The sequence below is a fragment of the Coregonus clupeaformis genome, chromosome 33, assembly GCF_020615455.1.
Source record: "Coregonus clupeaformis isolate EN_2021a chromosome 33, ASM2061545v1, whole genome shotgun sequence".
In the NCBI taxonomy this organism is placed as follows: Eukaryota; Metazoa; Chordata; class Actinopteri; order Salmoniformes; family Salmonidae; genus Coregonus; species Coregonus clupeaformis.
Window position 1 is genome coordinate 4,825,350 of NC_059224.1, and position 14,646 is coordinate 4,839,995.

General features: G+C 51.5%; 1 protein-coding gene across 16 annotated transcripts in view; it reads right to left on the bottom strand.

The window, feature by feature from the left end:
• The window catches only part of LOC121548493 (gephyrin), a 166,354-nt gene extending 154,203 nt beyond the window's left edge, over positions 1 to 12,151 (bottom strand). For 9 of the 16 annotated variants that reach the window (XM_041859935.2, XM_041859940.2, XM_041859942.2 and 6 more), the window contains exon 1: positions 12,009 to 12,151. In XM_041859935.2, coding sequence (XP_041715869.1) covers positions 12,009 to 12,072 — 64 coding nt within the window. In that variant the 5' untranslated portion in view covers positions 12,073 to 12,151. The remainder of the gene's footprint in view (positions 1 to 12,008) is intronic. The other 7 variants (XM_041859946.2, XM_041859947.2, XM_041859939.2 and 4 more) reach the window with 1 other exon arrangement.
• Positions 12,152 to 14,646: the final 2,495 nt, after the last annotated feature.

Consider the following 14,646-nt stretch of genomic DNA (forward strand, 5'->3'; position numbering starts at 1 on the left):
TTTGCATCTTTAAAGTGGTAGGCATGTTGTGTAAATCAAATGATACAAACCCCCAAAAAATCAATTTTAATTCCAGGTTGTAAGGCAACAAAATAGGAAAAATGCCAAGGGTGGTGAATACTTTCGCAAGCCACTGTAGATAGCCCCAGGACAAGACAATGAGGGAGATATATTATGCTGGCCCGGGTTGAACCGGGCAATGGCCCGTCACGTCATTGGGGCGAAAGCGGTGAGGGAGGAGCGCCCTTCTAAAATCAAACAGTAATCTGTGCCGCTTAGTCATGTTGTCAACAAGGCAGCATGGTGCATCGTCCAGGAACATACATCTCTTTTGCCTAAAATAAATGTTAGAATTTTCAAACTAGTTGTCATTGGGAAGGCAGATAAAGCGTTTTAATCAAAAGCAATCACCTCTGCATGCGAAAACACTGAATCCTACTGATCACTCCACGTGCTTAATTACGTCACTTTTGAGCCGACTTCGCCGTCGGCCAGAGCGGGGAACCTGGCTCACGCCCGGGAGGCATCCCAGTTCCAAAACGAATGCAATCCCTTTTGACCCGGTTCAAACTCCTCCCACCAGGGTAACCCGGGCCAGATAAACGAACCCCCTCAAGGTGAGACCTACTGTATATCACCAAGGCCAGCCCAGCCAATAACCACAGAGAGAGCATGGATGTGTAGCCAATCACCACAGAGAGAGCATGGATGTGTAGCCATTCACCACAGAGAGAGCATGGGGTGTGTAGCCAATCCCCACAGAGAGAGCATGGGTGGGTAGCCAATCACTATAGAGAGTGCATGGGTGTGTAGCCAATCACCACAGACAGAGCATACGCCCAGCCCCATGTGTTGCCATTCACAGCAGACTTGGAGAGCAGATTGCTCCATAACTTGGAAGCTAACCAAGCCCATTCAGAGACAGATGACAGGGTCTCCTAATTCTGGGCAGGACAGTCTGGCACGCAAGCCGTCCAGGCCGATCGCTGACTGACTGGCTGCTTCTCTGGTTTCCTGTTCCCAGCATGCCTCAGTGCTACTAGGTCTGGGGCTGTAGTAAGGTGATTTTGGGACAACCTCCAGAGATGTAATTATGTGGAAAAAGAGATTAAATAGTTATTGCATTGGCCCTCCGCACACAAATGTGTGTACACACACACACGGAAGCACACGTATGGGCACAAGCACACTCATGCATGTACGCTAACATACATATATGTAGACACACACATGCACTACACACACACAGTCAGCAATTCTGAAAAATATTAAACCCTGTATTCCCTCACAATAACCAATCTAACTGCTAGAGCGCTCCTTTATATCCCCCGTAGGAAAGGTGGTGGTGAGGTACCCCCTTTAAGATGGGACATCCCACAGAGCCTGCCTTCCTGCCTTACCCCTACCAGTCCCCATTCCAGTCCCCCTTCTCCCTACCAGTCCCCCTTCCTTCAACTAGTCGGCCTCGGGGATTCAAACCATCGACCTTTCGATTCCTGGCCCAACGCTCTTAACTGCTAGGCTCCCTGCCGCACCTCCCCTACCAGTCCCTCTTCTCTCTCTCCCTCCTTCCCACCTCCCCCTACCAGTCCCTCTTCTCTCTCTCCCTCCTTCCCACCTCCCCTACCAGTCCCTCTTCTCTCTCTCCCTCCTTCCCACCTCCCCCTACCAGTCCCTCTTCTCTCTCTCCCTCCTCCCCACCAGTCCCCCTTCTCTCCCTCCCTACCTCCCTCTACCATTCCCCCTTCTCTACCTCCCTCCCTCCCCCTCCCCACCTCTCCCTACCAGTCCCCCTTCTCTCCCTCCCTACCTCCCCCTCCCCACCTCTCTCTACCAGTCCCCCTTCTCTCCCTCCCTACCTACCTCTCCCTTCTCTCCCTCCCTCCCTCCCACTCCCCCTCCCCCTCCCCACCTCTCCCTACCATTCCCCCTTCTCTCCCTCCTTACCTCCCTCTACCATTCCCCCTTCTCTCTCTCCCTCCCCTCCCCCTCCCCACCTCCCTCTATCCCTCCCCCTCCCCACCTCCCTCTACCATTCCCCCTTCTCTCCTTCCTTCCCTTTCTCCAACTCCCTCTTCTATAGACTGCCGAGGAGGAATCATAATGAAAAATTACCTTTGATCACAAATGGACAGTAATCCATATACTGTATATATATCTTTTTTAAGTGTTATATTTAATTGTTTGCGAGCGACTGTAAATACAGCTGTATTGGGGCATCTGGTGTCGATTCATGTCTTTCTGATATAGCTACATGTAAGTTTGGAGCTCCGCCCACACATCTCTCTTTCTCTCTTTCGCTCTCTCTCTGGGCTTCTCTAAGTTGTTACGGCTGAGTGAAAAAAGGAGTGAAAAAAGAAAGAGAGAGAGGGATTTGTCTGCCGCAGAGAGGAGATTTCTGACCCAGGGCTCTCTCTCATTGGTAGGTTGCTCCTGAGTGTTTACTGTCCATGTCTGTCTATTCAGCAGCATGGGTGTTTATGTTGTATGGGTGTGTGTGTGTGTGTGTGTGTGTGTGTGTGTGTGTGTGTGTGTGTGTGTGTGTGTGTGTGTGTGTGTATCTGCTACACTAACAGTAGCCAAGCATCAATGGGCTGTAATGCTATATACACCATGGATCAAGCTATAGATGCTTTGCTACGGTCATGTAGGATATGGTAGCACAGGGTTTCTACAGATTAAAAGCCACTGCATGGGTTTTGCACTGAGCTGTTCTATTGTGTTCATGGAAGGTATGCATACAGTAGCTATATTTGGGACCAGGGGGATTTGCTAAGCTTGTGTGTTTCAGCCAGAGCTCAGTATTATTAGTGCACAAAGACAGAGAGCACACACACATGCATGCGGATGAACAAGCACACAAACACACATGCATGCAAGTACACACACACACACACACACACACAGCTGTGGGAGCCGAGTGCGTGCACATCTAACGTGACAGAGTCCGGCTCTGCCTGCTACATCAGAGAACACCCACTCTCCGCATGGTGGATCATCTCTCCCCAGCAGCACCACACCACAATGAGGCCACGCAGGCTGTTGGGGAGGAGAGCAGCTGGATGGATGGTGTGTGTGTGTGTGTGTGTGTGTGTGTGTGTGTGTGTGTGTGTGTGTGTGGGAGGGAATGCAGAAGGAGTCATTAAAAAGGTGGAGAGAGACACACACACACAAACAGGACAGGAGGACGGTCAGCAAGGAGAGCGTGTTGGAGAATGGTGTTGTCCACACCCTCAGGCCACCCCAGATAGAGACAATTAAAACCTCTCTCTGTCTCTCTCACACACACACACACACACACATACACACGTAAACACAGGACACACACACACGTAAACACAGAACACACACACGTAAACACCTATTTTCCATGACTATTTCCACAAACAAATCCTTGCATCCATTTCCCCACATACTTATAGTACACACATTATTGCACCAATTAATGTCTATCCAAAGGCAAACCCCTGGCAACCTAGAGGAGACCCTAAATAAATATTGGCTATTTAATAAATAATTAGCATTGGAGTGTGCAGTTCATAGACATTGACACTGACACATACATACATACACACACATACATTTTTACATTACAATGCCATGTCAGCTATATTGTTGTAGTCATATTGCCTGTTCTAGTCATTCTAATTCTATGCTGGCTACATTCTTGATAAGTCGATAAATCAAAATGCACCAACATAAAGGTTTGAGATATCTACCCTCCCTCCCTCCCTCTCTCCCTCGCCCTCTACCTCTCTCCCTCTCTCCCTCTCTCCCTCTCTCTCTCTCTGTGACGTTCTGGCTCCGGGACTCTTAGTAGTGAGCCAGGGTTGTCATTTTCTTTTGGGTGTAGTTCTATGTGGGATCTAGTTGTTTCATTTCTATGTTTGGTTTTGATGTTGATTAGTCATATGACTCCCAATCGGAGGTAACGAGTGTCAGCTGTCGGCTCGTTATCTCTGATTGGGAGCCATATTTATACTGTGTGGTTTCACCTTGGTTTTGTGGGTTTTTGTTTCCTTGTTGCTGTTAGTCATTATCAGTATTGGACTTCACTTTCGTCATATTTGGTTTGTTGTTTTGATCGTGGTTTCTTTATAATAAAGTCTACGATGTTCGCTCAACACGCTGCGCTTTGGTCTCCTCCTTTCGACGATCGTGACAGAAAAACCCAACCATAAAAGGACCAAGCAGCGCGTCCAGGAGCAAAGGGTCTGGACATGGGAGGAACTGTTGGACGGTAAAGGGTCCTGGACTTGGGAGGAGATCCTGGATGGTATGGATCGCCGACCATGGAGCGAGACGGTGGAGAGGCGACGGCGAGAGGAGCAACGGCATCGGCAGGGCCATCGTCGGAAGGACGGGAGGCAACCCCAAAAAAAATTTGGGGGGGCACATGGCTTAGGCGGCTGGGCAGCAGGAGGCTGCCACAGGGAGAAAAGGAGAGAAGGCTAACGGAGTACGGGAGCCATTGGCGAGTAGAGGGAGGGAAGTGTTTGTGGCACGGCGTGAAAGACTGATGTGTGTTGCCAGTCCGGTCCGGCCCGTTCCTGATCCTCGGTTGAGGCCAGTGGTGTGTGTTCCCGGTACGGACCGGCCTGTTCCTACTCCAAGCACCAGGTCCACGGTGTGCTACGCCAGCCCGGCCCGGCCTGTTCCGGCCACTCGCACCAGGGATGCGGTGCGCGTCGCCAGCCCAGCCCGGCCTGTTCCTGCTCCACGCACCAGGGATAGGGTGCGCTTCGCCAGCCCGGCCCGGCCTGTTCCGGCCACTCGCACCAGGGATACGGTGCACGTCGCCAGCCCAGCCCGGCATGTTCCTACTCCACGCACCAGGGATACGGTGCGCTTCGCCAGCCCGGCCCGGCCTGTTCCGGCCACTCGCACCAGGGATACGGTGCGCGTCGCCAGCCCAGCCCGGCCTGTTCCTGCTCCACGCACCAGGGATACGGTGCGCTTCGCCAGCCCGGCCCGGCCTGTTCCGGCCACCCGCACCAGGGAGACGGTGCGCGTCGCCAGCCCAGCCCGGCCTGTTCCTGCTCTCCGCACTAGGCCTTATGTGCGTCCCCAGGGTCCAGCATGCCCTGTTGCTGCTCTCCGCACTAGGCCTTATGTGCGTCCCCAGGGCCAAGCATGCCCTGTTGCTGCTTCCCGCACTAGCCCTGAGATGCGTGTCCTCAGCCCGGTACCTCCAGTTCCGGCACCACGCATCAGGCCTACGGTGCGTCCCCGGGCCAAGCATGCCCCTGTTGCTTCTCCCCGCACTAGCCCTGAGATGCGTGTCCTCAGCCCGGTACCTCCAGTTCCGGCACCACGCACCAGGCCTACGGTGCGCCTCAGACGGCCAGAGTCTGCCGTCTGCCCAACGGGCCTGAACTGTCCGTCTGCCCAACGCCGTCTGAACTGCCCGTCTGCCCAACGGCGCCTGAACTGTCCGTCTGCCCAACGCCGTCTGAACTGCCCGTCTGCCCAACGGGCGCCTGAACTGCCCGTCTGCCCAACGCCGTCTGAACTGTCCGTCTGCCCAACGCCCGTCTGAACTGCCCGTCTGTACTGAGCCTGCAAAGCCGCCCGTCTGCCATGAGCCTTCAGAGCCGTCCGCCAGACCGGAGCCGCTAGAGCTCTCCGCCAGACAGGATCAGCCAGAGCCTTCCGCCAGACAGGATCAGCCAGAGCCTTCCGCCAGACAGGATCAGCCAGAGCCTTCCGCCAGACAGGATCAGCCAGAGCCTTCCGCCAGACAGGAGCAGCCAGAGCCTTCCGTCAGACCGGAGCAGCCAGAGCCTTCCGCCAGACGGGATCAGCCAGAGCCTTCCGCCAGCCATGAGCAGCCAGATCCGTCAGCCAGCCATGAGCAGCCAGATCCGTCAGCCAGCCATGAGCAGCCAGATCCGTCAGCCAGCCATGAGCCGTCCCAGCCAGGATCCGCCAGAGCCGTCCAGCCAGGATCCCCCAGAGCCGTCCAGCCAGGATCCGCCAGAGCCGTCCAGCCAGGATCCGCCAGAGCCGTCCAGCCAGGATCCGCCAGAGCCGTCCCGCCAGGATCCGCCAGAGCCAGCCAGCCAGGATCCGCCAGAGCCGTCCCGCCAGGATCCGCCAGAGCCAGCCAGCCAGGATCCGCCATTTAGTCAGGTGCTGCCCCTTAGTCAGGTGCTGTCCCTTAGTCCGGTGCTGCCCCTTATCCTGGTGCTGCCCCTTAGTCCGGTGCTGCCCCTTATCCTGGTGCTGCCTCTTAGTCCAGTGCTGCCCCTTAATCCAGGTGGGTTTAAGTGGAGGGTGGTCATTGGGAGGAGGTTAAGAAAGCGGGTAGTAACTATAGTGGGGTGGTGGTCAAGCCGAGCCGGAACCGCCTCCGGGGAGCAACACCCACCCAGCCCTCCCTATTGTAGGGTTGTGAGGCGCGGTCGCAGTCCGCGCCTTTAGGGGGTACTGTGACGTTCTGGCTCCGGGACTCTTAGTAGTGAGCCAGGGTTGTCATTTTCTTTTGGGTGTAGTTCTATGTGGGATCTAGTTGTTTCATTTCTATGTTTGGTTTTGATGTTGATTAGTCATATGACTCCCAATCGGAGGTAACGAGTGTCAGCTGTCGGCTCGTTATCTCTGATTGGGAGCCATATTTATACTGTGTGGTTTCACCTTGGTTTTGTGGGTTTTTGTTTCCTTGTTGCTGTTAGTCATTATCAGTATTGGACTTCACTTTCGTCATATTTGGTTTGTTGTTTTGATCGTGGTTTCTTTATAATAAAGTCTACGATGTTCGCTCAACACGCTGCGCTTTGGTCTCCTCCTTTCGACGATCGTGACAGAAAAACCCAACCATAAAAGGACCAAGCAGCGCGTCCAGGAGCAAAGGGTCTGGACATGGGAGGAACTGTTGGACGGTAAAGGGTCCTGGACTTGGGAGGAGATCCTGGATGGTATGGATCGCCGACCATGGAGCGAGACGGTGGAGAGGCGACGGCGAGAGGAGCAACGGCATCGGCAGGGCCATCGTCGGAAGGACGGGAGGCAACCCCAAAAAATTTTTGGGGGGGGCACATGGCGGCTGGGCAGCAGGAGGCTGCCACAGGGAGAAAAGGAGAGAAGGCTAATGGAGTACGGGAGCCATTGGCGAGTAGAGGGAGGGAAGTGTTTGTGGCACGGCGTGAAAGACTGATGTGTGTTGCCAGTCCGGTCCGGCCCGTTCCTGATCCTCGGTTGAGGCCAGTGGTGTGTGTTCCCGGTACGGACCGGCCTGTTCCTACCCAAGCACCAGGTCCACGGTGTGCTACGCCAGCCCGGCCCGGCCTGTTCCGGCCACTCGCACCAGGGATGCGGTGCGCGTCGCCAGCCCAGCCCGGCCTGTTCCTGCTCCACGCACCAGGGATAGGGTGCGCTTCGCCAGCCCGGCCCGGCCTGTTCCGGCCACTCGCACCAGGGATACGGTGCACGTCGCCAGCCCAGCCCGGCATGTTCCTACTCCACGCACCAGGGATACGGTAGCGCCGCCAGCCCGGCCCGGCCTGTTCCGGCCACTCGCACCAGGGATACGGTGCGCGTCGCCAGCCCAGCCCGGCCTGTTCCTGCTCCACGCACCAGGGATACGGTGCGCTCGCCAGCCCGGCCCGGCCTGTTCCGGCCACCCGCACCAGGGAGACGGTGCGCGTCGCCAGCCCAGCCCGGCCTGTTCCTGCTCTCCGCACTAGGCCTTATGTGCGTCCCCAGGGTCCAGCATGCCCTGTTGCTGCTCTCCGCACTAGGCCTTATGTGCGTCCCCAGGGCCAAGCATGCCCTGTTGCTGCTTCCCGCACTAGCCCTGAGATGCGTGTCCTCAGCCCGGTACCTCCAGTTCCGGCACCACGCATCAGGCCTACGGTGCGTCCCCGGGCCAAGCATGCCCTGTTGCTTCTCCCCGCACTAGCCCTGAGATGCGTGTCCTCAGCCCGGTACCTCCAGTTCCGGCACCACGCACCAGGCCTACGGTGCGCCTCAGACGGCCAGAGTCTGCCGTCTGCCCAACGGGGCCTGAACTGTCCGTCTGCCCAACGCCGTCTGAACTGCCCGTCTGCCCAACGCCGCCTGAACTGTCCGTCTGCCCAACGCCGTCTGAACTGCCCGTCTGCCCAACGGCGCCTGAACTGCCCGTCTGCCCAACGCCGTCTGAACTGTCCGTCTGCCCAACGCCGTCTGAACTGCCCGTCTGTACTGAGCCTGCAAAGCCGCCCGTCTGCCATGAGCCTTCAGAGCCGTCCGCCAGACCGGAGCCGCTAGAGCTCTCCGCCAGACAGGATCAGCCAGAGCCTTCCGCCAGACAGGATCAGCCAGAGCCTTCCGCCAGACAGGATCAGCCAGAGCCTTCCGCCAGACAGGATCAGCCAGAGCCTTCCGCCAGACAGGAGCAGCCAGAGCCTTCCGTCAGACCGGAGCAGCCAGAGCCTTCCGCCAGACGGGATCAGCCAGAGCCTTCCGCCAGCCATGAGCAGCCAGATCCGTCAGCCAGCCATGAGCAGCCAGATCCGTCAGCCAGCCATGAGCAGCCAGATCCGTCAGCCAGCCATGAGCCGTCCAGCCAGGATCCGCCAGAGCCGTCCAGCCAGGATCCGCCAGAGCCGTCCAGCCAGGATCCGCCAGAGCCGTCCAGCCAGGATCCGCCAGAGCCGTCCAGCCAGGATCCGCCAGAGCCGTCCAGCCAGGATCCGCCAGAGCCGTCCCGCCAGGATCCGCCAGAGCCAGCCAGCCAGGATCCGCCATTTAGTCAGGTGCTGCCCCTTAGTCAGGTGCTGTCCCTTAGTCCGGTGCTGCCCCTTATCCTGGTGCTGCCCCTTAGTCCGGTGCTGCCCCTTATCCTGGTGCTGCCTCTTAGTCCAGTGCTGCCCCTTAATCCAGGTGGGTTTAAGTGGAGGGTGGTCATTGGGAGGAGGTTAAGAAAGCGGGTAGTAACTATAGTGGGGTGGTGGTCAAGCCGGAGCCGGAACCGCCTCCGGGGAGCAACACCCACCCAGCCCTCCCCTATTGTAGGGTTGTGAGGCGCGGTCGCAGTCCGCGCCTTTAGGGGGGGGTACTGTGACGTTCTGGCTCCGGGACTCTTAGTAGTGAGCCAGGGTTGTCATTTTCTTTTGGGTGTAGTTCTATGTGGGATCTAGTTGTTTCATTTCTATGTTTGGTTTTGATGTTGATTAGTCATATGACTCCCAATCGGAGGTAACGAGTGTCAGCTGTCGGCTCGTTATCTCTGATTGGGAGCCATATTTATACTGTGTGGTTTCACCTTGGTTTTGTGGGTTTTTGTTTCCTTGTTGCTGTTAGTCATTATCAGTATTGGACTTCACTTTCGTCATATTTGGTTTGTTGTTTTGATCGTGGTTTCTTTATAATAAAGTCTACGATGTTCGCTCAACACGCTGCGCTTTGGTCTCCTCCTTTCGACGATCGTGACACTCTCTCTCTCTCTCTCTCTCCCTCCCTCTCCCCTGGCCGGCCTTAGCCATGCCCCTGCTGTCATTTGCATTGCAGCTATAGAGTGTGCAAATCTACGTTATTAAGCCTACTTCTACATTGGATCTACATGCTTTACTTTCCTAAGTCTGTATCCAAAGACACCATGATAAAGGTTTGTGATCTCCATCCTTTCACCCCTCCATCCCTGGCCTGAGCGGGGGCCGGCCGGTGACGTCCCCCCTCTCCCCTGCGCTCCTTTGGGCCCTGATGTCACCACATCCCCTGTCAGGCCACTGAGTGAGGAGGATATGAGGAGGAGGAGGAGGAGGAGGAGGAGGAGGAGGGACTATGTGGTCAGTGTGGTGTTATGGTAGAGGTTGGTAAGGATAGCAAGAAGATGTGGGTGTTTATTTGTGGATGTTGTTGTTGGTTTTGGTGATATCTTATATTGAACTCATGTGTTTGGTGTTTAACATGCCTAATGTTTTTCCATTTGCATTTGTATTTAGTAGGGATCCCCAGCAGCTACTCTTCCTGGGGTCCAAATACATTAAGGCACTTACATCACACATAAAACAAAATATAAAACAGTACATCATATAACATTATTACACCACTACATATTTACAATACAAAATGTATAATACCACCATACAACACTATTACAAGGTATGCTAGCGTGTGTGTGGGTATGCTTGTGTCTGTTCCTGTGTGTGTGTCTCTTCACAGTTCCCGCTGTTCCTTAAGGTGTATTTTTACCTGTTTTTTTTTATCTGATTCTACTGCTTGCATAAGTTACCTGATGTGGAATAGAGTTCCATGTAGTCATGGCTCTATGTAGTACTGTGCGCCTCCTGTAGTCTGTTCTGGACCGGGAGATTGTGAAGAGGTCATAGAGTAAAGATATTTTGGACCTAGATTTAGGTTTAGTCACTGTTTTATTAAACTCCCCAAAACGTGTGTGTGATCCCTCAACATGGCCTACCTACCTCCCCATCCCAACTCCAGGAGAGGAAGAAAAACAGCCGCTAAAAGGAACAGAAACTGCCGAAAACCACAACTCTGACGCAAATAAGACGTGTAGGTGGGTTGCATTTCTGCGTCCCCAAAATCAGCACATCAACATAGCACGGTTTACATTATGCCTAATGAATGCTTATCAACGTGGTGAAACTCCCTTTCTGACGGTGTATTTAGCGCAGCGAGAGAGGGAGAAATGGAACGCAGGGCTAGCACGGCACTGATTTGTGACTGACGCTGTTTCAGCACCACGGACAGTACTGAAAGTACTCAAGCCCTCTCTAGCTCTCCCTCCCTCTCCGTCTCTTTCTCTCTACCGCGCGAGAAGAGGCGGAGGGAGGGAAGGGGGACCGGGGTTTCCCTAGCAGATTTCAGGATCTACAGTGATTCCTCCATTGCTACACATTACCACCTTCCAACCGGATTTTCCATAACGGAGAATGTCATAGGCGATCACAAATAGCCTACACCGCGATCGTGAAAAATGGAATCATCCATTACGCTTTTTCTCATCCGACACCTTCTCCAATTCGACCGCAACCGTTTAGCACAGGCAAGCCTGTATTTGCCCATATTAACATCGCTGGTTACATTTCATTTGCTTTCTTCTCATGACACCTCACGACTGTATTCGCCTTTATTCAAAGCTCTGAATAAGAAGCATGACAAAGCAAACATACATAAAACACATAGAAGAGAAACAGCCATTTTCATTTTCTTGTGTAGTCTATAACGTTAGTTTCAAGCCTATATATTATTTTTTTCTTCTGATCGTAAACCGGCCGTCAGCGTCAAAGGATGTCTGCATTTAAAGGAATGTCATGCACCGTAGATTCAACTTGTATTCTGACCACGAAACCAGCAGAGCCTCTCACGTTAAACAACTGCTTCAATTGGCGCTGTCATTCACAAATCAGTCAGATATCATTCATTGCGCCTGCATTGCCATGCATTTCGCAGTTAACACGGGCATTTTGTACGCTTAAATATGACTACATACACTGATCATCAGCAACTGTCATGGGCTACATTTTAAGAAAAGCTGTGGTCAGCCGTATGTCAATGACGAAATCCATACCGCGCGAGCTCCGCACACAGTCAGTTGTAATTTTCAGGTTTGACAAGCAGATAAGGGATTTCAATAATTCAACACACAAAACTGAGCCCTTCACCGGGAAAAACTACCAAGCAAATACCATGACAATGAATGAAACCCCGAACAGGTTTGTATTAATGTAGCCTACATTGTCATCTTCTGTCGCATTGGAGGATGTGTTAAATCAATTGGTCCGGTAAGAAAAATAAGGGGGCTTCTAAACAACATCGCACCGCAAGGTGCTGACCAGCCGCGGAGAGCTGCAACACCGCCGAGAGCTGCAACACCAGCGAGAGCTGCAACACCAGCGAGAGATGGAGAGAGAGAGAGAGAGAGCCACCACGCAAGAGCAACTGACATGTAGCCTAGCCTACGTGACGCCCGGGAGAGGCACCCCAACCGACAACCAATGGAAATTAATTCACACACACTGCCGCGGAGAAATATGAATCACTCAATGCAATTCTGCATTTACCTGTCAAGACTCCGACCCGGATTTGGTGGTCGTGGTTTGTTAAAATCATCCCGTCTGACGCCATGTTCAGCAGCGCTGTCACCCGCACTGAGAACTCACGGCAGGGCCAAGAGCCGATCGCATCGAACTTAGAGGGAGGGGAGGGGAGGAGGAGGAGGGAGGAAATGAGGAAGAAGAGCAGAGCTAGGCGAGAGAAGTGGAGTGCCGAGCTCCCAGGACAGCTACAGATAGCTTGCTGTGCGCGGTAGAATGCTGGGGCCGTTTAAACCGCACACATCACTCAGTTGGCCGCTTGCCACTGTAGTAGTGTGTATTCCAGATTATTTCTTATGGAGACCACTATTGATTTCTCTCTGAAGACTTTCAGAGAAACAGACAGGCATTGCGACTGAAATGCCACTCCATTTTCCAACGTCATATGTTTGATGTCTCATAGATCAAAGTCTAGGGTCAAGTCAGCATTAGTAGGACACTTTTTGGTAGATCTCAAGTGATGTTTATTTAAATTAATGTGTTATCTACATTTTTATGATGGAACAAGTTGATCATTTATTATTCAGTGGACACTTTAACCCCTAAAACATCATACCACTAATTTTGCTAAAGCGTGTTGCTAAATTTTAGTGGGACACTATACTAGATTAAGTGGTATTTTCTCATTAGAAATACATTATTGTCCTACTTCACTTGGCAATTGTTGTGAAATCAACAATAAGACTTTGTAGAGGCTTATAGATAACACACTCTCGGTTTTCACCATTTTGTAGAAATAGCCTTATACTAGAACTACTACATGCCCTTGGAAAATGTATTTGGGGAGATTCCAAGCTCTTGGTGAAAATGTAATGCCGATTATGTGCTATACATCGTCTATAATCTTTTAAGAGAGATTATGAACAACTAAAACAACATGTTTCAATGTATTTTAGAATATCTAATGAAGGAAATTCCATTTAAATTGATTAAAGGTTTATTGCTGAAAAGGTCCCTGTTCCACTATTCAAACACCATTTAGGGGAAGTGGGACAGTATTGTTCATCTGATTTTCATAAGGTTTCATAGTACGGTGATTTTTCATGATTTTCAACAGGTCATCCCATCTACGAAACCTGACCACACACACTACAATGACGCCACATTAAACAAAACATTGTATTTCATGCAAAGAACCCATTCAGCAACAACCAAGTAACATTTGTTGTGATTGGGTTGCAAAAATACCATAGTACATTACCCTCAAACACAAATGTCCCACTACACCTGATGTTCCACTAATGCTGTCTTTACCCTATATAGGGGGATGAAGAGGCACTTTTAGCCTAAGAGGTGTTTGGGCATAATGCCTGCCTCATATGAAATAGTTACGTCTTCCTGCAGATGTGAGGACTGGTGACTGCGTTTCACAGAAGCTCAAGAGAAGATCACGGTCTGACCTGTAAAAATGCATCTGCATCCCGAGGCAAAAACCCTACTTCTATTTTTAGTCTGAATGCACGCTTCCTTGTGTATAATTCCCCTTGTTTATTCTCATGGAAAAAACAGCCCATACTCCCGCTTCTGTTGCGATTCTATCGATATATATAATTCATGGACACGCGTATATGAGTATTCAAAGTTTACCACGCGCCATGGCGGGAACTGGGGCAACTCTTCACGCCTGACCGCTCACTCACTTCAGAAACATCTCAGTCTTGGTGTGTGCCGAATGCCCCCCTAGCGCACTGACAGACAAACTGAATGGAGACGTTGACATCATTTTACTTACACGTCCATATATTTTATTAGGCCTAATTAGTGTGATTTTCAGTGATGGTGTTGGATCACAATCCCAGAATCACACGTGTAACAAAAGGTTAAAGCTAGAGTCCTTAGTGGCTACATCCATTTTTGGACTTTTAAATTAATGCTATATACCCATTGATTCTTACTGGACATCCATCCATGTCTTACTATTGGACATCAATCCATGTCTGAGGAAGTCGGGAGATGACATGGAAACCGGCCACTAGGGGCAACAGTGAGCATTGTTACCTTCAATAGGTTTCGGTTTTTGTATGTTTTTGTAGGTTTAGGTGTTTCAATTAATGATTCTAGCTTTAAAGTAACTGTCCAGTGAAAATCTCACTTTTAAAAGTTAATATTCCTTTAACTCATACCCAAATTATGTGGTTGACTCGTTCTATACTGGTATTTGTGGCCAACGCATAAATTGGAGAAAAAACACACAAAAAAACACCTCAAACTTGTATCTCAAACAGATGTTTCAAAAAAGCTTGGATGATGTCATAATCCTGAGGAGGATGAGCTGGCCAATCAGCGGTCTACTCGCATGACTATTTGTAATTACCATTATATGCCCACACCATTCCAACAAAGAAAAGCTGCTTTTTAACATACTTTAATTACAATTTTTTGGAAGGAAATCTATTTCACTCAATTTGTAATTAATTATAGATCATATTTCATAGAAATCTGGAAACACTGGACAGTTACTTTAAAGGGCTGTGGAAATGAAAACTGACAGTATGAGTTCACATGGAAGGTAATCTAGTTTTGTGAATGCGATTACAATGCTCCATTAAACACTAAATCACGGGTGGCTAGTCAGAGTGCTTAGTCACAAAACTAAACAGGGCTT